This window comes from Sander vitreus, chromosome 17 (assembly GCF_031162955.1).
Source record: "Sander vitreus isolate 19-12246 chromosome 17, sanVit1, whole genome shotgun sequence".
NCBI classification, from domain to species: Eukaryota; Metazoa; Chordata; class Actinopteri; order Perciformes; family Percidae; genus Sander; species Sander vitreus.
Window position 1 is genome coordinate 17,240,863 of NC_135871.1, and position 26,099 is coordinate 17,266,961.

The 26,099-nt window shown below is 40.0% G+C and overlaps 1 protein-coding gene across 2 annotated transcripts; it reads left to right on the forward strand.

The window, feature by feature from the left end:
* The first annotated feature begins 244 nt into the window (after nt 1-244).
* parga (poly (ADP-ribose) glycohydrolase a) lies at nt 245-25,700 on the forward strand. Of its 2 annotated transcripts, none has more exons than XM_078272484.1 (18): nt 245-427; nt 1,044-1,109; nt 1,459-2,106; nt 2,248-2,380; nt 3,110-3,232; nt 3,355-3,435; nt 4,282-4,356; nt 8,459-8,551; nt 9,741-9,895; nt 13,962-14,041; nt 14,170-14,230; nt 15,174-15,249; nt 17,041-17,188; nt 21,262-21,340; nt 21,486-21,594; nt 22,267-22,372; nt 23,646-23,774; nt 24,469-25,700. In XM_078272484.1, the coding sequence occupies exons 2-18, from the start codon at nt 1,081-1,083 to the stop codon at nt 24,648-24,650; spliced, it is 2,307 nt and encodes a 768-aa protein (XP_078128610.1). In that variant the 5' UTR covers nt 245-427; nt 1,044-1,080; the 3' UTR covers nt 24,651-25,700. The 2 variants fall into 2 exon arrangements, with proteins under 2 accessions (XP_078128610.1, XP_078128609.1); XM_078272483.1 differs by having other exon boundaries at nt 1,047-1,109.
* The last annotated feature ends 399 nt before the right edge of the window (nt 25,701-26,099 follow it).

Here is a 26,099-nt window from a genome sequence, read left to right on the forward strand (position 1 = left end):
AAAACCAAGTATAACATAAAATAAAGTGTCTTGTTAAAGTGTGGAAACTATTACATACGTTTGTAAGGATTTTTTTCACTGCTGATATATGAAGTAAATTACTTTACTCGACATTGTTGCTACTTTGTCACTTTTCTCTACTTGCCTCCTAAACTTTTGCACGACAGTAAACTTCTTTTAGACCAAGTTGCTAGGATACCGACTCATGATCACGCCTCCTTTCCCAAGAAACATGTCTGGATTGGTCCAGATTTTCCTGCCGTCAAGGTGCAGCAGCAGCTGCCTGCAAAAGGCAACAACGAAGTGAAAGTAAACCGGACGATATCATGAGTGATATGTTCAGGGGAGAAATAGTTGTATATGAAAATAAATAAATAATAATGTAATGCATCTAACTCAGAAGTCTTACACAAAGAAGGGCATGCTTGTAAGTTGTATCTTTTCGTTTTCATGGACACAGCACTGCTAACGTTAGCTTGGCTTGATCATGTTACGTTAGCTAGCGCTATCTACAAAACGTTAGATCTTTAGCCAATCAAAGCTAGCTAGAGATGACTTGTTTTTTTGTTTTTTTTGTCTTGCAAGATGTGTTCGCATCAAGGTAGTAAGCTACTAACCATATTATTTTGGAAAGAAACATTGTACTACTAATATTTTTTTTACAGTGAGGGTAACGTTAATGTTAGAAGTGGTTCGTTGGGGTTAGTTAGCTAGCTAGCTAGCTAGCTAATTGTAGCTGTGTGGAACCTGCCAGCAGCAGCGTTTCTTGTTTGTTTTTACAAATAACTGTCAGAAACTGATGCCTTACGCAGGAGGCTGAATCGAAAGTCTTTGCCCAGCCTCATGACCTGAGTGAAATTTACCAAAGGTCTGAGTGTAGTTTCCGTCTAAGACCAGACATAAACACTGCTTTGTATTGTGCTCTATGTAAAGTCCAGTGTCACCTGAAAACGGGCAGTATATAGATATGTCATTACTTTTTAGGCATGTATAAAATGATCATTGTCGCAGCTTCTCAACATGTGAATGATTTCTTTGTCAAGCAGCTATTGTTGATTCATCTTGTCTGACCAGTCGAAGATGGATGAAGGGGTGGATTCTCAAAAAAGGTAAATCAGTCAAGTTAGCATTAGGATTTTGGGTTATGAAGCATTTGTTTAAGGCTGGCCACATGCTTGGACCTTTTAAGTTTCTAATCTCTAAGACAAGAGGGTTCACTCCTCATTACGCTAAGGAACCGAGAATGGTCATCCAGTCTCTTTGGTAGAGAGAGAGAGAGAGAGAGAGAGACAAGGAAAACAAACAAGCATGCAAATGGAAATTATCGCGGCCGGAAAAATTATCGAGCTCATTTTTTTTATCGTGCGATTAATTGATTTATTGACTATCGCGACAGGCCTAGATTCAGCCTACTAACAAGGCCTTCTCTCAGTTTGTTCTCCTTCTGTCCTGCTGCAGTATGGCTGATGAAATCAAGCCAGAGGATGTAAAGAATGATGTTCCAACAACAAAGTTAACAGATGGAACTGTTTGTGAACCACAAAAGAGTGACACTTTTAAAGACTGTGCACTAACGGAGAACATGCAAGATGACGTAGCATCTCAGACTTCGATGGACTGTGGTTCTGCAGGTGGGCTGGATGAATCTGTTTTTACAGGCAGCAGAAGTAACACAGCCCCAACATCCTGTTCTAATGGACAGAAATCTAAGAGGTCCACTTCACCTGGTCCTCACCCTGTTAAAACAACCGGTGTTGCTGCACACGCTCCAAATCCAAAACTCACTCTCTGTCTTAGTAATAGTCCCAAGAAGGGTGTCAGTACACCCAGTGATGTGGAGATGCTGAGTCCGGACAGCCCCATCTGTAAAACCATGTTCGTGACCAGCTCAGACAAGGATTTAGGTGGCAGTGCTTGTGCAGAGGACTCTGGCTTTGCAAAGGAATCACAGCAGTTTGTCAAAGACTCTGATTCTGGATGTTTGGCCAAAGAAAAAGTCCATCTGGTTGCCATGGGAACTGAGGATGCTGAGATAGCTGAGTACAGTGGTTCATCTGATATGAGCCAGGACTTAATTGGAAGCCAGTCAGGTGCTCTTTTCGAAAGGTACTTGTGAACTTTTCTTTGTTCCACTTTTTGTCTTTGCCGATTAATGAAATTCCTGTCGTGTCCTAGCTCCACTATGCTGACAATGTCCTTAAGTAATTGTGTAGCATACTGCCCTGTTCTGTTTTTGTTGCTTTACAGAGTTTCATTCACATTTCATAACATGGACAGAGGATGGCTGGGGACACCCATAGATGAGCTGAACAGAATGCCCCAGTGTGCCCCCCCTCTGTCTCACCTGAAAGCAGCACCTCACCACACTGTCACAGTCCGGGTGAGTAAACAGCCACTTGTACTATGTGTGATCTTTGTATGTGGTATGTTGTAAAGAATGCTAAAGTCATAAAAATGTGCATACAGATGTGACTGGGCATTGTGTGGTGGATCTGTACTGGGAGAACAAGATAGGGAAACATGGGAAACCATCCTCCATGATCCCCTCAGGGCCTCTTGTCAGTAAAGCTCCTATCATACTGTGTGCTCCACTACAACTCCCACAGGAACACTGTGGGTGCTGCTGTATAGCTACTACTTGTGCTGAACATCAACTAACCACTGCCATCCAAGCTAGATTCTCCCCATCACCCCCTCAATCACAAGAATGCTTGACTTTTAATTACTGTTTAAGAAAAAGCACATCTCATTTAAATCAGGGCAGCTGATTTTCAGTTGTTGAGTCAGCCAGCAAAGCAACATATGACTTTTGGTAAAACAAGTGTCAAGCTTGTATTCCCAAGTATCTATGTATTCATTTTTAAGATCTATATAGCAATCTCTTAATACATTTTGTTTAGAAGTAATGAACGGAGCTAAAGTGACTGACTTCTTAATTTCATAACATCTACCATGCCATGTTCTTAGTCTCAGAAGTTTTTAAAAGCCAACTATTGCATTTTTTTGATCAGCCAAGATAGAAAGCAGGTCTCTCAATCATCACTTCTCTACACACAACTGTTACCTGTAAAGTCATTTTGTTTTCCCTGCCATTTTGTTTCTGTTACAGACAGATCTCCTCAGAGAGGGAGAGGTCCCTGTTCCATACCCCGGCAAGTTCAAAGATGCGTGGGAGGATGTGTTTGTGAAGATGCCCTGCTCTGAGAAGAATCTGTTTCCTCTGGAGACTGAGGTATAGTATACTAGTGCATCACAGCTTTGCATGCTTTTCAAAACAAACCATGTACCACAACATGGTTCGTTACTGTAGGAACGTTTTAATAAAAGCAATTTGTCATTTGTTGTGTCATGTAGGATGGAGGTGGTGTCCAAAGTCGGTGGGAGCTGATCCGCACTGCCTTGCAGGGAGGGTTCAAAAGTTCTCTGGATGTGAGGGTAAGACAACAGTGCTGGGCTGGACTCTGCTGAACATAATATGTGTCATTACTAAGACAGGATAAACACCTTTTTAAATGTGAAGTGACTTCCACAAGTCCGTACTGAAACACCAAAAGTTAGGAGAAGTGCTGATTGTCTTTTTCTCCATTGTCTTTATGTTAGCGAGCAACAACATTATGCATTATAATCCATAAGGAGTGGGAGGGGACCCAGTTTACTCTGCTTGGTCTCAGCAGTTCAAATCTCTGTTTTGACACCTCCTAGTCTCCACGTTGTGTTTCTGTAGAGCTGGACACACAGTTAAGTTTTGTAATAAGTGACTGCAGAGAGAGAAATGGGAGACATAAAGTTGGCTTTTTAACGTTACTCCAACACAGTATTGAACCTGTCTAAGCAGTCATCATTTTGGCGACATGTGAGAATCTTGTTTTCAGAGTTCTCCACCCTGCAAGCATTTTTGAAAACCTTGTTTTTGGTTGTTCAAAAATGGACAGCTGAGGTTGGTGTGGATGGAAAGTAAAAACGGTGAGGACAAGGTACTATTTAAAAATAAAACGTTGGTTTATGGACAGAATGCCTTTTTATACTGGAGAATTTCTAAGGTATTATTCCAGTTAAACTGTCACAGGAGTTACAAATATACAAAACTTATTCCATGAACAACCACAGGGTGGCAGAGTTTGCAACAAACATAACCTGTTGTATCACACATTAAAATAAGCTTTGTAATTTAAGATCCTGAATATGTTTGTGCATTAAACCTGCTGTTAATCTGCTGCCATACAGTTTATATATTTAAAAATGGTCTTCTATGTATAAATAACTCTGTATTCTCTTCTACAGGATGCTATATTGAGATACAACATAGCCCATGCAAAGAAATGGGACTTCACTGCCCTAAACCTTCTTTGCACAGAGGTAAGCTGTCCGCATTTTGTAGGCTGATCTTGTACCAAACATAAAGCAGGAAGATTAAAACAGCTTCCCTCTAGGGCTGGGCGATATGGAGAAAATCAAATATCACGATATTTTTGACCAAATATCTCTATCGATACCGCAATGATATTGTAGTGTTGACTATTGGTGCTTTCACAAAATATTTACACAATGAGATTTTCGATTTAATAATCCAGTAATCTGGATACAATGTCTAAGTGGGTAAAGGCAAAAAATAGAACAGTTACAACAGTCTGATACGTTCAGAAAATGACATCATTTTACTGTAATTCAGCCTTTAAAACCAGGAAAAGACAACACTTATGCCATATATCCAAAATTACGATATCCAAAATCTAAGACGATATCTAGTCTCATATCATGATATCGATATAATATTGATATATTGCCCAGCTCTACTTTCCTCAAGCCTGCTGCTCATACTGTCAAAACATGTCTTAGGCATGCATCTTTGCTGTATACCTTGGGTGGGAAACCTAATTTAAAGAAACGCTACTTTATTTTGTATTCTAATTTCTTAATTTGCTATATAACAGGCTTTCAGATTTGTAATTGTTGTAATAGAATTTACATATAAATACACACCTTATCAGTGAAATGAAACCCGTTGTGCGTATCACAGTTTGACAGTCAGCCCCTGTGAACTTTGCTGGCAGTGTTTGTTTAACTCACCATGATTAATTATGTCTTTAAAATTACCTTAATGAAGAATTAAGCTAAAGCTGATACTAAACTAGAGTTGTTATCGCAAAGGGAGCCTGCTCTCCTCTGTTTGGCTGCAAGCCCATCAGTGTGCGTTGTCCCCTGCCAGTACCTGGGAGTCTCACAGGAGCTAATATGCTTCATACATTTAGGACAGATGAGCACAGAGCATGGTGGCGGCAGCTGTTGCGGGTGAACCATGGGGATGTCTTTCTTTTTTTCTGTCTATCTCCTTTCTTTAAACACTTATTTTCCTCTGCTTAGACAGTTAGGGACTGTAATTACATACCTGTTGTCAAAGAAACTTCTTCCCATGTGGGATGTATATTTACCTGTCTTTTATTGTTATGAAATTACTTTTTCAAACTGTTTTAGAAATTACCATTTTCAAGTAAAGCATCAGTCCTTTTGCAGAAATTCCTTCCCAAAATCCTGTAGACACAGTAGTACTGCCTGTCTACTGGCAGTGTATTTACTTCGATGTGAGTACACAGCACATTACCACCCAAAGTGGCCAAAAAGAAGACAGAATCTTTGAGTAGATAGCAAACCAATTTCAGCTAGAAGCCTAATTTGGTTACCTACATTTAGTAAAGCATGTAGTTTATTGTCAAACTCAATATCTTTGTTAAAGCCATTAGGAACAAGGTCATTATTTGAATGGAGCTCTTACAACTAAGTGGGAACATTTCATGCTTGCTACGGTCCAGTCAGATTGATATCAGAACTTGATGTCCGTCCTTTCTCATCACTGATTACTCAGCTAAATTCAGACCATTCCAAAATGGTCTTTTTTTTTCTCCTCCCTGAAATAATTTCTCAATGTAAAGCAGAGAGCTTGGTAGATCAATAGCCACCAGAGCCTTTTTATAGCTTAATCCAATTTAATTAAAAGGTCCCATTAAATCTGCAAGGATGCTCAGTAATGCCAGCAAGAAACTCGCCCTTCCAGGAGTCTGTTGTGTCAGCAGCTCCATCTAACTGCCCTACGCGTGGTATTTCCAAGTATTTTTTTCATGCTGAAGCATGTAGTCGAGGTTTGATTATTAAAAGTTAATAGAACTCCAAATTAAGTGATGCGCAGTAATTGTAAAAAGTTATACAGGAAAGTGCATAGATGCACATGTACATTATACAAAATAGATACTGGTTGTGACTGCTTTCTATCAGTTACATTTCTTTCAGTTAGTGGATGCAGGATTAGGGATCATTCAAAGCATCCTGCCAACAAATTGAACAGGAATGATTAACAGCTGCCATTCTACAGCAGAGATGCATACATGATTCTTCACACAGAAGAATCACAGACTGAATTGTTTTGCTGTTTGGGCAACCCAATTGATGAGTAATTGACAGAATTATTTTTACTGCTTCTCTGCTTATGCCTTTTTTTAATGTTACTCCTCTTTCGCTCCAGTTTCTGTGTGTGTTTGAATCCTAACTGTTGCACTCCTCAGCCAGGACCACCTAATTAAATCTGGAGGAACATTTGTGCAGCACTGGGGTAATTGTCACGAGGTACATTGCCCCTGGGCCAGTGATTGACACTCCGCTCAACATGTAATAGCAATAGGGGGGGAAAAAGAGTTATCCAAATTAGGGCTTGTCTGTAAGTTGTCTTAGTGTTTTTCCCCTGCCAAATGAAACTGTCACTGTGTCACTTTCTGATGAATGTCTGAGGGCTGAGCAAGAAAGCAGTCCAGGAGTAAGTACAGCTGATATCCCAATAGTGCATGAACATTTAGCAGCAAGACAGCAGCACACTCCATCCCTCTCACTTTTGTGCTTGGTCACTTGTTTTTATTTCTATCTCTGTTTCTATAAAACATTCTTAGACCTCTAAATAAATATGTGAAATTGAGACTTGGGTATGTTTAGCTGCCAGGAAATGAAAAAACTTGTAAAGACCAGAATGGGTGGAAGATCAGAGTGTAATCGATCATTAGCCTATGCAGCAGTAAATCTGGACTGTCCTGCTAGAACGCAGTATATCATATGTATTGATGTGAAAGGTATAGTTTGTGTGTGCAGCCTAACCTGTGTGTTACCGTGGTGGCCGGCGGCTGTAGCTGTGGAAAGGCTCGCGGATCATATTTCTACCCTCATCCTACCGCATAACCAACTACCATCTATTAGTCCCACAGGAGCGCTTTATGATGTCTGCCAGCTCATTACTTCTGACAGCATTTAGTCAGACCTGCTCTGCACTCATATAAATGCCCCCAGCCAAATCACTCACCAAAGACTTCCTGTTGAAAATCAAGCCACCCTGCCATTCTCTCCACAATTGGTCATTTGCATTTCCTCCAGAAGGTCCATTTAATCAGCGCAAGCTCCCCTGCTTACCTTGATGGCCTAAGTCAAGTGATTGATGACAGTGACATTCGAAGCCAATACACTCATAAGTGATTGCGTTGTAAATCTGAGTATATGATGGAATAACTGGGTGTTTATTTTAGAGGGAATTGCAGATGGATGCTGCTGAGGTAAGCTATAGGCTGAAGTATGGATGCCTCGGCCGTGGCAGGCTCGCTCCCAGATTGATGGTAGTTTATTCTGAAAATGGTTCTGTGTAGCGAGCAGCTCTGCAGCATTTCTATTTCTTCTTTCACCGCTGAAGTGTTGGGATTATTGATATCTGAAGAGTGGGAGTTCACCCTGAAACAATAAACTCTCTATTTCATTTAACTGACATTGAGCTTTCTTGTTGAAAATTGAGCGTCCTTCCTTAGATATTGGTTACTGGCATTGGGTTATGACCTCAGACTCACTGTCAAACAGTTATTAGACCATTTACACTTTTCATCAAGTAGCTGGCAGGGCCATAATGTATCTCTGTCCTAACAAAATAATACTAAACCCTAAAATAAATTATTGATTGGAAATTGCATGTTGAGCTTTTACATGTCATTGCATTTTCAGTTGAAATCGAAATTGAGGTAAAGTGGGGATGAACTGTTCAAAGGAATGTTCAAAAACTTTGATCATTGTACAAAATAAGGTATCACTGAACCAAACTGTTTTCTAGAAAATAAGGGTAACGGAATTTTAATATAAATGCGTCAGAAACTAACACTAAAAGAAAGAAATGTGTTAGTAGTTTTTCTTAAATCTTACTGACAGACAAACCGAGCCGAAAACATAACCTACTTGGCGGAGGCAAAAATTATTTGGTTGCGACTTAACATTTCGGTTGGAAAAATCAGTGGTGTTACAGACCAATATGTCACTTCAGCTATAATCCGTCACTCTGACTGCTGGCTCTGAGTAACTGCCTGCCTAACTAGGCAGTCAGCTCCACAGAGATATACCATTTAACAGTACTTCTGCATGTATTTTGTTTTTTTTCTCCTCTCTCCAGTATCTTGAGCATTCTGAACTACAACACCTGTTTGAGATCGTACTGCCAGCTATGGTTGACCTCGCACTCCGTGCTCCTGTCCTCTGTACAATGGTAAGTGCAGTTTACTATTTTTGAATATGTGCACAGTTTATGTTTAGGGGGCTTGCAGGACTTGTGTGAATTGAAAGGTGAGCTTTTGTGATACAGTGGGTTTAAAAAGAGATCTGCAGTGTTAAGGGATATTGGAGGAAGGATGTGAGTGCGTGCAGTCAGCAGAGAGAAGAGGCAATGGGTTAGATGGTGGATGTTATACAAGATCAGCTCTTGAGTTAGGACTGCTATATAATGAATGCCCCTTTTGGTCCATATCAAGAACTGCTTCATTAGAAAAAAAGGGCTGTGAGAGGAGAGGCCCGTCTCATTTCCAGTCATCCATCTGATGTGTCATGCTTGTGCACTTGAGGAAATGACTCTTGTAAAATTTAAAATTCAGTCAATTCCTTTGGACTTCTACACTAGCCCTTCCTCCTCTGAGCAATATATTTTGAGAAACGGGGCCCTCTCTTTTATTCGCATTAAGTGGAGCTGATCTGAGCTTTAAAATGTCATCCCCATTTGTCTTTATTTTTTCGTTATCCGTCATCAATTATAGCAATGCAAAAATCCCAACATTGGTACTTTTGTAATTCAGTTATCTATTCCATAGTCCATAGTTTAATTTAATAAACTTAATTCAGCTCCCACTCTGGGCAGGATAGGAAAATCCCTCTGGTTGCTACCGGAGACAGAAACAGGGGCAGGACATTGAAGATGCTCAGGTTTAACTAAAGAAGGGAATTTCTGGTACAGATTTCACCTCAGAATCATTTGTAGCGGTTGGATAATAAAGCTTTCTGACTCTCCACTTTATTTTGCAGTATTAGTGTCAAGGCTAATGTTTATGTGTGCGTTATTAGAGCTGGTATTGATTTGCTAACTGGGCAGCCTTGGGAGGCTCTTTAGCACTAATCAGTGAAGACAGATGGGCCCCGTGTGTCTAACTGAACCAACCTGGGGGAGAGCAAGAAAACCAGGACCTTAATTACTACCACCCATTTACCTAATGGAACTCTCCTTGTCTCCTCTGCTTGCTAGATTGCTAAACTAATTATCTATCCCCATGAGCCATCAGACCCACAGTACTACACCCACGCAACCTTGTGTGTTTCTTGCGCATCTCGTTTTGTCCCTACGTTTCCCATTCTGATCTCCAGTCCCTTAGGTTTGGTCTCTTTGTCACTTTTTTCCTCTCTCATTCAAGCCAATTCCCCTACTGAAGTCAAGGATGAACCACTCCCTGACTCTGTCTCAGGAGCAAATAGCATGTCTTCTGGCCAACGCTTTCTTCTGCACTTTCCCTCGACGCAACTCCCGCAAGTCGGAGTACTGCAATTATCCTGAGATCAACTTCTACAGGTAAAGGCACACCATCCCTTGCAAAAAACTGGAGACACACGTAACAATTATCATTAGCTCTAGAGTAATTGAGTGAGCCGCAGTCATTAGTATTTTATTCACAAAATGAGGTTTGCCCCTTGAGCTTTTGCTGAGTCCCTTTGTAAGCCATTACTTTAATCAGGAGAAAGAGTAGATCTCAGACTCAGATATTGATCCTGAGTTAGCTGCATTGGTCTGTATGCTTCAAGAAGAAGCTTACGATGCTGTCTGACAGGAGCATGATTGGACTCATTGGCATCATTATACTATTTTCTGGTCCTCAATGATTACGGAACATCCCGTGTTGCCCAGTTTTTATTGGCTTAATAACAGTCTCACAATGTTCTCAGTATTGTTCTGTCCAGTAATAGTGCATGAAATATATTCAAAGATTAGTAATATTTTCATGATTAAGTACAACCATCTATTACAAATGGGTAGAATTTTGATTGAGTAGCTCTGTCTTTAGTGACCATTCCATTCAGAAGAAACTGATTTCCATATGGGGGCACTACAGCCTTGGAAACCCTTAATAACTGAATTATATTACTCAGCTTCAACTCATTTAGTGTCCATTAAGATTACATACAGTAACATTGAAGTTTATTTTTTAAGCTTGCATGCAGAATGTCACAACGAGGTGAACTGGATCTGGCTGGTAACAGAGTTACAGCTTTGGTATCTCATTTGTTATTTTGTCAAAAAGCATATTTATTTTTTTTTTTTTTTTTATAGTTGTAAGATTACATTGTGTGCTGTAACTGCCCCTGTCACCTTATAGCCTTGAGGATGGGACTGTGGGCAGGGAACCTTATTGAGATCCGTGTTTCTGTTATGTCTTTTTATGTGGGAAGGAGATTCAGAGTAGGAGTGTCAAATTGGTGTTCTCTGTTTCTACCTACTCAGAACCAGTGGTCTGTTAAGAAAGCCTGGGATGGCTAATTGAAACAAATGGTTTTGATAGACTTTTTTTAAAGGGCACACCTGTCTATCTGTCTCTGGCTTCTCATGATCTTGAGGAGTCAACGTTATATGCAACGGACGGAGGTGATGCAGTGTGGAATCAGGCCTATATTATTGTATCTGAAGTACACAACCTCTGCTCTGGTGCTGTAACGTGTGAAGACGGCAGCAGCAGATGTGGCTGTGTTACACTCAGGTTTACTGTTATCACAGTTTTCTGTAGTTTGTGTTAATGAGGTCCAGCTTGTTCTCTGTTGGAGAAAGACTTAATTGTTATTTGTTTTGTTTTGTTATTTGTGCTCAAGGCATTTGAAGCAGCTGATAATGGTTAACATTTTGAGATGTTGTATATGGGTGTAGTGGGGTTGGTAGCAGAGTTATAATGAGATTTTTGTTACTAGCTCTATTACAGTGTTATGGACTGTATGCACCTCAGTACACATTGGGCATTGTCCAGATATCACCTCAATTCAATTTCCCTGTATTTCTTTGAGGCACCGTCTCATTAGTGATTTGTGTAATCCCTTTTGGTGATGTTGCCTCGGTTTGACAATACATTGTTATGATAGTGCTGACACTCTTTGCAGAACATTCACAGTTCATATCACGGTTTTGGAGTCACAGTTTACGGTTCAGTTCGGTACGTTTTTGGTACACATTGCCAATTTCAACTTGCTTTTCATTTTTTTTCATTTGGCCGAAAAAGTTAATGGTTTGCCTTAACAAAATGCTGGCTAAGAACATAAGGAACATAAACTCTTTTTTATTGTCAAAGCTTTATTAAAATAATATGTTTTCTAATTAGTGCAAACAAAAAATGCAGCTTTGTTATTTTCATAGCAATATGGACACAATTTAGACTAAGGCCATCCACATAAATTGAAGCATAATCTCTACCAGCACTAGACTTTAAAACAAAAAAACATTAGCCTATAACATGTCCAGTTTTTTAAAGGAAATTAAAAATTAAATAGTTTTAAATACTGTTTTCAATACAGTAAAAGGAATATGGCTGGATTTTTTTATCAAAGGGAAAAGTGCCACTGTGTTATTAGAAATTAATGTTACTTTAATCATATGCTGAAATCCCAAATCCTCCACTACTGCGCTATAAACTGGCCAATGCTTTAGTCATGGATTGGATTGCCGTGTCTGAATCTGCATAGGGAGGCTGTGTAAATGCTGCGGGGAAAAGGAGTTGCTCTGTCCTCCCCGACTCTCTCCTGCTCGGCGGGTCAACGGACACACTGGTTTGATGTCTTTATAAATGCGCCTTCATATTTGGAAGTTTTTTTGCTAGCATAAGCCACACGTCTTGCACAGTGCTTGCACACAGTCACTCCTCTATCCACCACTTTTTTCAGTCACTGTCAGGTAACACCAAATCCATAATGCTCCCATACAGCAGACCAAGACATATTCCCCCCTTCAACTCCCTCATTTTTATCTGAACCTTAATCATGCTCTCATAATCAGTCATTTGTATGGATGCGTGATATCTGCCTCTACATCAAAACGTTAGTGGCCGACTAAGTGAAGAGGCCTCTGTAATAATGTAAGCATTGATTCCAGTTGGAGGGCTGGCTGTTTCAGATCCTTGCCAGCACTTGGTTGCAGACCTGCCTTTACTATCAGCATTTCTGCTGGCAGTGAAATACAAGAAAGAGCGAGAGGGAAAAAAGTCTTGATGTTTCTGAAAAGATGAGACAAGACAACCAGTGCAGTCTAAAATGGGCCCTGGATCATTACTGGCCCTCCCTTTCCCGCTGTAATTGAGGGAGTGTCCGTCACTTTGCTTATCAGCTACAGTAGCACTCTGTCTTGGACAAGGAGAGCAGCAAGCAATCTGCTGATTGCTGTTTTGGCAGAACTGTCAAGGTTTGTCCTCCGTTAAGTGACGGATAGATTCGAAGGAGAGGAAAGAAGGCAGACTTATCTCTTAGCTTGTGTTTTCCTCGGTATGAGAAGAAAATGACATAGGAAGCTAGTTTAGTCAAGAATGCAAGCTCATTAATAAGAAATAAATCCTCTTGCTTTTGTTTCTGAGCTGAATGACCATGAAATGGCCTACCTCGTTTGCAAGAAAATAGCCTTATTGGTAATGGTAAAACTGAAAAATCTTGTCTCCTGGTGCACTTTATGTAGTAGGTAAGGTTACAGTACATAAGAACCAAATAATGAATGTGACTATCCTTGAAAATAAAAAAATTGCTGCAATATATTTTGTGACTAAATCCTTCATAATTAGTTGCCCCTCTTCCTCAGCAAGGTATGATTTGTGGCTATACTGGAAATCTCCCCGTCATCCCACCTATGTTTCACTTACACTGTCTCATAGGTGGGTTGACCTCCAAGGTACATTATGCTAAATTGACACTTACTAAGGGAAATGGGGTGGGGGACTTCCCAGTGCATGAGTAAAACATCGTGCAAGGAATGTGAATAGTGGCAAAAACACATTTGATATGCAGGAATTGCCTAATAAATTTGTTTGTTTTTCTTACTGAAAGCCTTGTAGTACATTACCTTTTTCATGTAATTTACCCCCTCTGGTTTTATTTCTTTACTGGTCTGGGCAGAAAGCAGCAAAGATGAATGCTGAACTGGGATTACTCATCAGCTTAGGTTGCTTTTAATGGAGGGAGAGCACCAGTATGGGGTGATTTTAAGCCATCCACCCGATGCCCTCTCTCTCTCTTTTCCCCTCCCTCCTCCCTCTGTCCACCTTAGTTTTTATGGAAACTGAAGAACAGAAACATGGCCTCAGGCAGTGCCATTGTGTGAAGAATAGAGGTAGATGGGAGAGACATCATGCCAGTTCAAAAGCTTGACCTCACTCAAGACATGCTGTGGCATGGTTGTGCAGTGAGCTATAGATAATGACTCCATGACATCCATGTCTCTGATCTTCTAAAACACATCACATTTTATTTCATATAAAAAAGAAACAACTATATTTTGAGTGAAACTAGTTATTTTCTTTTTTTTAGTGACTCTAAAGTCTCACATGCACTATTTGACAAAGTCAGTACCCTACAAAAATCTCTTGTGAACTCAAATTCCCATTTGCTTTCTTTTTCAGGTTATTTGATGGTTCTTCACCAAGAAAAATTGAGAAATTGAGAACTCTGCTGTGTTACTTCAGGAGAGTTACACAGACCAGTAAGCATTAATAACATCCAACATGATGTTGCAGCAGTTGTTTCTCTGCAATGCTCTCTTATGTTTTTCAGTTGAATAACATTTTTGTTATGCTTTTTCTTTTTTTTTTCTTTTTTTTTCTTTTCAAGAGCCCAAGGGTCTTGTTACATTCACAAGACAAATGCTGAACAATCCTCCAAACTGGGAAAGGTATTACTATATTCTATTCTACTACATTATTAATTTAATGATTTAATTAGCTGACTTGTTGTTATAATCTTCCCACAACAATCCATAATAAAGATAAATTAAATATACATTTGTGCTACGTTTTGGGTCAATAAATATTATTTTCATACACAGTGACACTTCAAATGTGGTTAAATTGTGTAAAAAACAATTTAGATGTTCCCACAACTTGATTGAACAAATCTGAATTGTGTTGATGTTATCTGAGTAGAGTAAGGAGGACCACTCAAACAACATCAACACATCAGAGTTCCTCCGCTGCTCGTGTGCACAGCTCAGTCATCATCCAGTCCTACCACGAAACATAATGATGGCAGCACTGTGCTGCTTGGTGGCTTTTTTAGCAGGTGAGATCATGAGACTGAATGGTGCGAAATACAGATTAATTTTGTGGAAAGACCTAAGGTTGAGGTGGCAGTTTATATGCCATCACAATCACGACCAAAAGCTTAGGCTTGATTCACAAATGCTTCCCATCCAACCTAACAAAGCCTGAATAAACCTGCCAAAAAGTATGTCAGAGAATTCCTAAATTTAGATGTGCAGAAGTTATCTGAGGAGATTACAGAAGTTGACGCTGTTGCTCCAAAGAATGTAATGACTTGAAAAGTTTCAGGTGATATGTATTCAGTTATTTATTTCAAACAACTCTAATTTATTTCAGTCAAACAACTCTAAAGCAATAGATCAGTTTATTTGAATTTCTGTTCCCCTCAACATTTTAAATGACCTCACTTCCAAACAAGCTGTTTCTTTCAAACCTCTAGAAATTCTTTGGGACATTCACACTTTGCTGAAGTGTCTAGTCCCCTCTTCAACAATGGAATTGTTATATTGTATTAATACAATGAATTACTCTTTTTAAAAGAACAACTTAAAGTTTTGCTATCTTTTTTTTGTCAAGTTCCCAGACTCAGCTGAAGCGCCTACACATCACTTGTGAGGGGACGATTGAGGATGATGGATATGGGATGCTGCAGGTAGGAATTTGTTTACTGTTTTTCATCTAACGCTGTTTTGCATCTAATGCCAAGTAGAACAAGTTATTCAGCCTGGCATAATAAAGGTATTTTTTCCTGCCAGTGCCTCCCAATCATTGTAAAAGGATTCCTTTTTGTAACCACAAACTCGGACAAAATGATTGGAGTGTCAGATTTGATGCACTGTAGCATGCCTGTTTTGCACTTGTTATTGTGTGTCAAACCTAACAAACATGACTCTGACCATCCCCATTCCTTCTGTTTAGCTTTTTAACTGCTTGTCTGAATGGTTGTCCACCACCTGCAGAAAGTCAAAATCGGGTGTATCATTTTTGTGCATATCTAGGAAGGTTATTGGCTCTATTTCTGCATTGATTCACACCATCTCCCCACTCCCCGTCAGTGTTTCAGGATAGCTGGTGCATTTTTTACTCTAGCTGACAGCTGATGTATGTACACTTGAGTAACTCAGAGTAGCAAGGGTGGAGGAGAAGACCCTGGGGTGGGGGATGAGGGAGGAGGAGGCGCATGGAGGAAAAGATGACGAGGGTGAGCCATCTCACTGGGACGACCCACTGGGCCAGGAGTCCTGCAGGCGGATTGATGGCTACCTCAGCAGGCTGGGCACTGGCTGTGTGTTGACTTTTGATAGGGCAGAGTGGGCTGTCATTCTGTCAGGAGGTGAGATTGAAGGGTGAGGTGAGGGGTGAACCAGTGGAGGAGGTGAGTTGTGCGATTGGTTAGACAACATACACACATGCACATACAAACACGCTCTCTGTCACACAGATTGACGTAGCTGTGGGCCAGTGAGCAGAACCCTCACCCCTGACAGTTTGAATAGCAGCATTGTGACTGAATGGACTGTCCTCTTATTCATGCCACAAAAACAAGGAGTGGGCTTACATAGCAGGAAGCTCCAGGATAACATCAAAAGATTTGGCTAAAATTCCATTTGGGAGAACTTCGTTTACATTCATTTTTAACTGTTTGCAGCACTCTAAAAATCAGATAATGATACTTTTACATAAACGACTTTTTATTTGGAACAATGTTTATAAATTACCTCAGATATATTTCAGCATTTTGGTTCTGCAAATTATTGAACTATTGACTATTGTTTACACCGATATATCTGCAATGAGCTTGTATCAGCCAATACATTGCCCTAGCTGATTTATTGTTCTAGCTCTATTGAGAACAACGTAATTGTAAAATATTTGGTCTTCATCAGGGATCAGTTCCCGCCTATCTATAGAGTAAAGAGACTTCTAGACTTAAGAATTACAAATATTAAGGGTGAGTGAAGTACCCACTTGTTTTTAAAAAGGACAGTTGGAGTGTTTCCTCTCTCCCTAAGTAATGCCAATAAACTTATTCCATTTTTAAAAATAGAGGCAGTCTGCACACATTCATGCAGATGTTGCATTACTTCTCTGCTCACCATTAATTGTATTTTATAGATATCGGAACTATCTCTGTAAAATGTATGTTGTTTTGCTACGATTTCTTGATTTGATTATTTACAAGCTTCCAGCAGTGTAGTGACCCTTAGACATTTATCTGTGTTAAATGACCACAGTGGGTGACAGTTAATAAGGAGACACTAATAGAGTCATTTGTTCAAATAATGGGAGTAACAGTAGCTAACCCACACAGTTCTTCTCAACTGCATTGAATGGGGAGGACAATATATTAACCATTTATTTTGTTGTGAATTTAACTCTGGGATTGATTGTGCCATTTTGGTTAACTCTTCTGTTTATTTTCCCATTATATTCCTTTAATTAGGTGGACTTTGCAAACAGGCTTGTAGGTGGTGGAGTAACAGGACATGGACTGGTCCAGGAAGAGATTAGGTTCCTCATCAACACTGAACTCATTGTCTCTCGCCTCTTTACTGAAGCTTTGGAACACAATGAATGCCTCATCGTCACAGGTACGTAGTCACACACATGCATTATCAGCCTTCAGGTTCTGCTTCGTATGGCACTAATGACTAGGCCTGTTAAACACTTGTTTCACATATGCTTCTTTCAATTGACTCAGTCTGTTCCTTCCTCCCTTGTGGTTCCTTCTTTCCACTTCATCTGTTGGTGGAAAATGTGATTAAACAGAAATGTATTGTCAACAAATGTAGATTTGTTGCTTCAGATTTACAGAATAGTCAAATGTGAGCATAAAAAATGTAGTAGTCAGCAGTGTTTCAGGTGCTGTACCAGACTGTTGTGGTGAAAAGGGAGCTGAGCCTGAAGGCTGGTTAATCTATGTTCCAACCCTGGCCTTGTGTTAATACGCTCAGGCCAATGAATGAGCAAAAGGATGTTATTGCATCTAATTTCTACCAGTGGCTGAAATTATTATTATTTTTTTACGCATGCAGTAATGTCCTCATACAGAGACTAGATATTAGGTCAGGTTATTTATAGGCTTCCACCCAGTTAAGACTTTCTGTGACATGGTGCTTATTAGCCTACATTGTGCAGGGAATGGAACCATTGTAGAGCAGACAGACTGTGTGCCATTGCTGCCATTGTATATTTCTTTGTTGCTTTTATCTGCCAATTAGCATCTTAATAATAATAAATAGTTACAGAATTTTTTTTATTTTGTGGATAAGACCAGAGAGCGGGTATCTAGCTCTTGTCATGGTATATGGGGATCAGGTTAGTCCCCTTACGCATTGTGCATGTCCGAATCAGTTGATGAGTTGGTGAAACCAACCAAAATGCAGCAACACAAGTTACGTGACAACATTCACATCATTGGCCAGATGTGTCTTTATAAACTTCTTTGTCTTCGTATTACTGCTCTTCGATCAGTCAGGTTTACCATGCGGGGAAATTCCAACTTAACTCCCGGAAGTAAACAAAGAGAGGAGGAAAAGCCAACAGAAAACATGCTGCAGTCCTACTATGAAGAGACAACTGCGTGGGTTGATTGTAGCCCTGGTCATCATAGCACAGCACAGCTGACTACAGCAGCTGTTATAGTCCAAAAAATGTGCAGTTCTTTCAGCAGTTGGGTCTGTTCGAGGTCCGATCACATTCTCACCACAAACAAACCACTTCAAGGAGGTCTCGGTACACTTGTTTGGTCCGCTTTTGTTGCGCATCCGAGTGCGATTGCTGCATTCACACCTGCCCAGACGAACCGCGGGGGAAAAAAACAAACTCTAGTGCGATTCAACCAAAATAAATGAGGCAGGTGTGAAAACCCCATTACAAGCAGGAATTAAATACTAGTACAATCTATACAGAACAAATATGATGCTACCACACAGGGAATATTCTTTATATATTGCTCCTTCATGCCATGTGGTGTGTTTGGTGCTGTATTTTTATTTGGCTTTCCTCTTTCTCTTATAGAAACCACACACACATCACGTCTTTCTAGTTACACATAACATTGGCTAAACTCGCCTCTGAGTTATTGTCTCTAGTTCATTGAACCCTGTGTGTTTATTGGGCTCCATTCTTTTTTTTTTTTACCCCTATCCTTCCATCCAGTCCGAGGGTAAATCCATTGCATTGATTCACTTGGGACTGCTCAGTTATCCTTCATTTCTCTCCAGCAGAATTGCTCTATTTTTTAACCTCCAACTCACTCTGCTTGGGTCAACCTCTCTAAGTGTTGTGCCCTGTCACCCGCCTTCCTCCTCCTCTGGCCAGCCTACCTTTTTCCCTGTCTCACAGCTGTACCTCGCCCACCACTGGTCAAAGTAAGGGCAAGCACAGATTAAGATCACGGCTGTGCAATTACTGCCAGAAAATTGAAATATATAAATATAGGGGAGGACATAATATGAAGGCTTGTGCTTAATTCAATCAAAACATGCATGTTGTTTTAAATGTTACCTCATTATTTTTGTTTGTAGTGTCATTTTAAAGCATGGAGAAGTTTTATCCCATTGCCCCCTCACCATGTTTCGAAATGGCCTCAGTTGAGTCAATTGATTTATGCCCACATCGTATTTATTTTATTGCCACTTTATCTAGCTTGACCTAACAAATATTTAACATCCACTTGTCCTGCTTTGGTGCCTGTAATTCACTGGGGAATTACAATCAGATGTTTACTTTAGATTTGCCTTTGATGACACAAGAGGCATCATTATCCAGTTTGATAAATCCATCTGTTTGACACAAGGGCATGTATAATAACTTAGCTGCGCCCGCAGAAACTCAAATATAAATGGTGCTTCCAAATGTCTGCACTTGATTGATTCTGTTGGTTCTTTGAACTTGTGCCTAGCAAGAGAGACACATGGACAAACAACATATGAAGAGACTAGGAGTGTGCATGGTCTGATGGGCACCCTCAGCACCCACTACTAACTGTACATTGCTTGTTGCGCATAGGCTGGTTGGAACAGCAGAGTAGAGAAAAGGAAGAGCCACCAAGGTGTTATTACCCCAGACCCACACTGGTAACACACACACACACACACACACACACACAAGCGGTTCTATTTAGCCACTGTTAAAATCGACTTCTGTCTCGTTCAGTACCCTCCTGTCAGTATCCTCCAAGCATTGTCTATCTTTCGTATGGCGCCATGTTGTCTTCTTTGTAACTCGCATCCCTTCCAAGTCACCTTCAGTGGTTAGCCACCGTCCCCCTCCCTGCCTCCCGTCATTCTGCCTCCTGCCCTCTTTCCCTCCTCCTCCTCTCCACTTAACGTTATTACATTTGGACAGAAAGGAATTTATTGCCCAACTAAGGTCATTGCTCCACTAATGGAATAGGCCAGTTACGCCATAGATTCATTTAAACCTTGCAGATTATTCCATGCACGCATTCAGTGTTTCCTCTTTAAGTCTGGTCTCTGTTTCTAGACTCTTTATATCTGTTTCTCTTCTTCTGCCTTAGTTATTCTCTTCTGTCGAGTTAATCATATTTCTTAGGTGTCTTAACATGGGTCATCCAGAGCATTTGGAACTTGTGCGTCACATCAGTTTTTGTCCATAGGCGTTTTCAGATCGGAAGGTAGATGGTCACAATGTAATCTAGTGATGGAAGCCTGTATTGCAGGAGGCTCTCATTGACAGTTGCCATGGTAAATAGTATCAAGGTAAAGGATGAGAAGGGCAGCTCTGTTGATGGAGAAAGTGATATGGGTTTTCAGTGGTGCAAGATGTTTTAAATAAATGTTTTTGTTCACTCTTTTGCCCGGTTGCACTGTCATTTTTGGTTATGTTTTGGCTCCAGTACAGGCCATTAGCTTGAGTCATACTTTGTCATAGAAAGGCGCAAAAAAAAATCATCATTCCTGCTTAGACTTCAAGTACTGGCAGATGGTACATGCTTGAAATTAAATGAAGTCAATTATGAGAAAGTAAAAGCAGCGTTTAATTACTGTTCTTCGAAGAGATACTTTTAGAGAATGACAGCATTGCTTTTAAAATACTTTCGATATTTTCATCTAGTAGCATACATAACTCTGCCAGTACATACAGTAGAACCTAAAGGCTATGCTAATCACTTGCTCTTCACTGAAGTGCAGTGAAACTTCCTCATACCTTATGCATAATGTATTGAGCCTTTAATAGGCATCACTTTCAGAATTGTGTGCAGCTGTATTTGTAATGACGAATGATGAAATCTTTCGAGCTCTAACCCCCGAGCACATACCAGTACACACACAACAAGGCTAACTTCCATCAGCGGTGTGTTACCCTGTCTGGTAATGAATGATTCAGTGGTGTTTCATGTTTTGCAAGCATTTTGCAAATATGGCCAAGGTTAGCGTCTTCTGTTCTAACCAATTCTTCCTATTATGGCTGAAAGCTTTTCATTTCAAAGCCCAAAGCGGATTACTTATTAAGTCACTGGCCTTTATTTATGACAATCCAATACAAGCTGATACTGTGTACTCACAAGGGGAGCATAAAAAGCACAAATGTGATTTTAAGAAATAAGGCGCAGAAACCGATTTAGGCCAACTGCGTGTTCTGGCTGCTGAATACTGAGTAATGCCTTTTTTTCTTGACTTTCTTTCTTGTTTTGCAGGCACTGAACAGTACAGTAAATACACTGGCTATGCTGAGAGTTACAAATGGAAGACCAGCCACAAGGACGAGACTGCCAGGTATATTTTACTCACATAGTACTATTTCATATTTTGGAATTGCTTTGTTTTGATATTTTATTTCAGAAAAGGTTTGAGTAATGATAGGAAAATGTTTCTAAGTCATCGTCAATCCCATTTCTCATTGCTTTTCTTTCATTTCCAGGGACGACTGGCAGCGACGCTGTACGGAGATTGTGGCCATTGATGCTCTCAAATTCAGGCACTTCCTAGAGCAGTTTCTCCCTGAAAAGATAACCAGAGAACTAAACAAGGTGAGAGAAAGATGTCCTTGTCTGCGTTTGCACAGAACTATATAAAAAATATGGTTGGCTTACATACAATATTACACATTCCTCAAACAGATGTGTCTTTGTGAAAGGACTCAAGAAAGCTATAAAATACAGTGTCAACTCAACTTAAGTGACAAATAGGATGAAGCTGGACATTATGATGTTTTTGACTAAAAGCTCATGGTGATAAACTTTGACATATTGTCAGGTATCACCTGCAAAGACATTAATTAAAGGCTTAGTGAACTGTAACACCACTGAATTTAGCTCAGGGCTACCGAGCTTATCTGGCCGATACTAATAACACCTATCTGTAGTAGTGGTACTATCATTTACTACAGCTTTTTCTGTTGAGGAGTTAGACAAAAAATGATGCACCTGTGTGCACTTTTTAAAGGCGTTATTGCATTTTTTTAAATATGCTTATGGTTCAAGCTGAGGCTTACTCTTAAACATGATTGCTTTTTGATGTTTAGCTCGCATGAAACCCACAAAAATGTAAACAAAACTGCTGTAGAGACATCATATATTTTCTATATATTCTAAATCTATATTGTGCAAAGAGATAAAAAAAATATTGAAAAGGTTTCTCTTGTGTCTCCTTGTTTTCTTCCTCACCTTCCCTTCCTCCTACTCCCTGTGCATTTATCCTAGGCATATTGCGGATTCTTCCGAAATAAAGCCAACAGCAAGCACCTCTCTGCAGTAGCCACCGGCAACTGGGGTTGTGGAGCTTTTGGTGGAGACACACGGCTTAAAGGTATCATTGGCTGAATTACAAACATGCATTCGGGTAGATAGGAAAAGACTGTGTATAGTAACACGTGTGAAGGAATTAACGCTTTTTTTTTCATACATGAGAGCTGAAATGGTACTACTAATATACAGTAGGTTAGCAGATACATAATATTGCTTATATTAAAATATAAACTCTTGATTCTCAAGCATGAGGTAAATATTAGTTTCTCAGACAGGATCAGCCATTCATCCGCACTGCTTGTCCCAGCCATTGAAGGACTGGACGGCACAGTCACAGATGCCGGTCTGTCTCTAGCACTTCTAGTCAATTAGTAGCTCTCCCAGGGTGTCACTCATCCGTTCCTTCCCTCCCTTTATTGATCAGCTGACACACATTTATTATTTTCCATTAAAAGGGCAATTGATTACAGGGAAGGGACACCATAAATCCAGGCTGATTCAGGTCTCTGTGGGCTTACACAACATCACTCTTCACAAGCAGGGGCCCCTTACTGTCCCCTTCAGTACGCCACACCGCACATTTTGGGGTTTCTGGTCAATTGTCAATTTTCTGTATATTTGTTCATACTTATCATCCATGGAGGCTGTGCTGTACTAAAACCCACATTTCCACATAAATGTCCTGCAATATGAATGCAAATGCGTTTGGAGTAACATGGGTATGTTTGTGTACGGTTTCATTTAGAACTGAAGCTGTTAATTTTCTCTGCAGCATGCTATCAATAGATCCACTGGACTAGTCCCTGAGGATGATATTAGCTTGCCGGGGACCCCTCTTATTAGCCCTGGAATTAGCATAGCTGGTATTTTTAGAAGGCAATAACTGTATGTTACATTATAGTCCCGGAGCTGACTTGAGATGTGGTAGTTACATAAGACTGAGCTGTTATGTTGTAAAGATTACAGACCTTTAGCAAATTATGTTTGCTTTGTGTGTTTTAATCTGGAATCATTATCCATTCTGTTAAATATTTAAAGGTCTTAAGACCTCATTTGCAAGGCTAAAAGATTGAGTGCTGTTGATTTGGCTATGCTACCAGTGGTGGATTATTTACTCTTCTGATATAAATTGCCCCTGTCACTCGTGTTCTTTTCTGCCAGAAGCCGTACCTTATCCAGCTTATTGACCAATTACTTTGTTTCCTCAGCTTATTTTCAGCGGTCAATTACACATTTATGATTTCGTTCTGAAACTGAAGGATACTAATGATGCTAATACGGTATATTATTGATGCCTGGATTTCCCTTTAGCGTTCTCCTTCTCACTTTTTCAGCACTGATTCAGTTGATGGCTGCAGCAGAGGCCGGGAGAGACTTGGCGTACTTCACATTTGGAGATGCTCAGCTTATGAGAGATGTTCATGAAATACACACTTTCCTCACCGAGAGACAAGTCACCGTTGGTAAGACTCGCACACAAAACCAAATGTTTTTAGTATTATTTGTTGCAGGAGTTAGACACTCTGCCCTGCCTCTGTTGATCTCTTAACACTAAATTGCATAATGAACCGGAATGGTGATGTTACCAACCACTGTTGTAAAGGATTGTGGGGCTCTTGAGGCTCATACAGCACATGGAGGTTGTCCTTGCTGGTGTCATTACAGGGACAGCATGCATAAATAACAGAATACAGTCCATCTCAATGTTAAGTTATTCCACCTTATGGGCTGTCTCCGTTCCTCAGCCTATCCATTCAGCCTCTGCTGCAGAGTGGATTACTGCCTGAACTGACCCCAGCCTCTCCCCTCCCCCTCTTTTCATTTTTCTTCCGCTGACATTTATTGAAGCCTTTCAGAGAAATTCCCCTCTAGCCATCCATTTCATAAAGTGGAGCTACAGAGAAAAAGCTCACGGCTTGTGTGCATGTGTACGTGCACTTGATTTATAAATGAGCTCAAACACGCTTGCATTTTTCTTCGTTTTTTTTCCTGTTACAGTTTCTGTCTCTCTTGCTCATTCTTTGACTCCGTTTGTCCTTTTTGTCTATGTCTCTCAAATTTTCCTCCATATTTCTTTCTTCTCTTGACCCCTGCACCATCCCCTCCCACTGTCTCTCTGTCTTCACCTCTCTTCACCTCCCTCCTTTTCCCTCCCAGGGAGGCTGTACAACCTTTTGAACCAGTACTCCAGTTCGGTGTGCAAGAATTGCCGCACGACTCGACCTGACATCAGTCTCTACAGTTTCATCCATGAGAAAGTCTCTTCCCCCACGCCCGCTGACGCCCCGGACTCTGCCAAGGATTCTGGGATGTCCCCTGTAACATCGGACTCTCATTAACACGTATAGATCTGCAACTTAACCTCCCTCCGCTTTCTCTCTGTGTAAAAGAGACTCCAGGTTCACAAACTTCAATGTGCTCTCAGCCTTGTGCTTACAATCACTTTTTGTCTCACACACTCCTCCCTTTAAGTTTGTGATCCCAACACACAAACTACCAAAACACAGTTTTGCCTTTCTCGTTGGTGGTATTCTAGGAGCCTCGTAGTATGTCACCAAATATGCTGAAATGTTTCAGAGACTTATAGCAATAGTAAATCCTGGTTGCTGTCAAGCCTTTCTTTAGTTTAAGTGTGATGTGATCATGTGGAATTCTTTTGTTTTTACATTAATTACACATATGGCCAAATATTCATCATATGCATGTTTGTGGACATTTTTCATTATTAATAATCCAGGACATGATAAGACATCCCTAGTTATTTTGTCCTATATTGTGTTTGCTACTTTTTGGATGAGTTGTCCTCTCTGTTTACCGAACCCAGGCTGTGGTGAGGTTCCTGAATGCAGAGAGATGATGAGATGCCATACTGTAGTCTATGCATGGGTAACACTTATTTATCAAATATTCTACAAATATATGCTGCTCTTTTATATTCCCTAGGATGTCAATGTCCAACACACATATGGTCCTTATTTTCATATCAATAAATGTTATCGGTATTGGAATCATCTCCGATGAAACATTTAATGTATGGTCATTTCCATCTTTAGACCTTTGATTCTATTCGGTGTAACCTAATTATTTTCAAAAATATTCAGTGTTAAGCACAGCAGTGCTACTGTATATACAAATAAAGGAGGCAGCAGATAAAGAATTGCACGTAAAATATTATTTTTGTTAATGTTTTTACGCAACCTTTACTTTGGGGATACGGTTATGTTTTTATTATTTACTGTATTTTCTGATTGACTGTGGGTTCTATTTAATAATGGGTTCATAAATATAATTAAAGACTGTAAATGTATTGCATAGTACTGTACTTTAGGTTTTTAGGTTGTACTCTTTATTTTGGTTTCTTAATTAAAGTATATCCTTTTAAATTGGCATTTCTTTGCTCAGATCAATGTGATTTACTGCCTAATGAACAAAGGATCAGCACAATACAAGCAAAACCTTAGCAAAGTCATTCAGAGACCAGCTGTTTATTAGTTGCATAGTCTCACTCCACATTTGAATGTTTAACACTAAATTATGTCAAGAAGCATTTTTGCTGTATTTTCAGTATGTAGTTTTGTTACACCAGGATGATGTCATTATTCATAGATCATCTAGAAATAATTACTCCAGACTCATCCGAGATAATTCATTTCTTTCTTTTGTAACCGTGCCTCTGCACCTCAGATTTGTCACGTTATTTCATGAAATCATACATTATTTAATCATTTGAAATGTGATTGATTTTTGTGAGAGCACGTGTACCAAGGGCTTTCAGACAAATTTAATTC

Coding starts and splice junctions, on each gene's coding strand:
- parga (XM_078272484.1), top strand. CDS start 1,081: ATGGATGAAGGGGTGGATTCTCAAAAAAG. Junction 8,552..9,740: donor CTCCTGTCCTCTGTACAATG/GTAAGTGCAGTT, acceptor CTCTCATTCAAG/CCAATTCCCCTACTGAAGTC. Junction 21,341..21,485: donor CACAAGGACGAGACTGCCAG/GTATATTTTACT, acceptor TTTCATTTCCAG/GGACGACTGGCAGCGACGCT.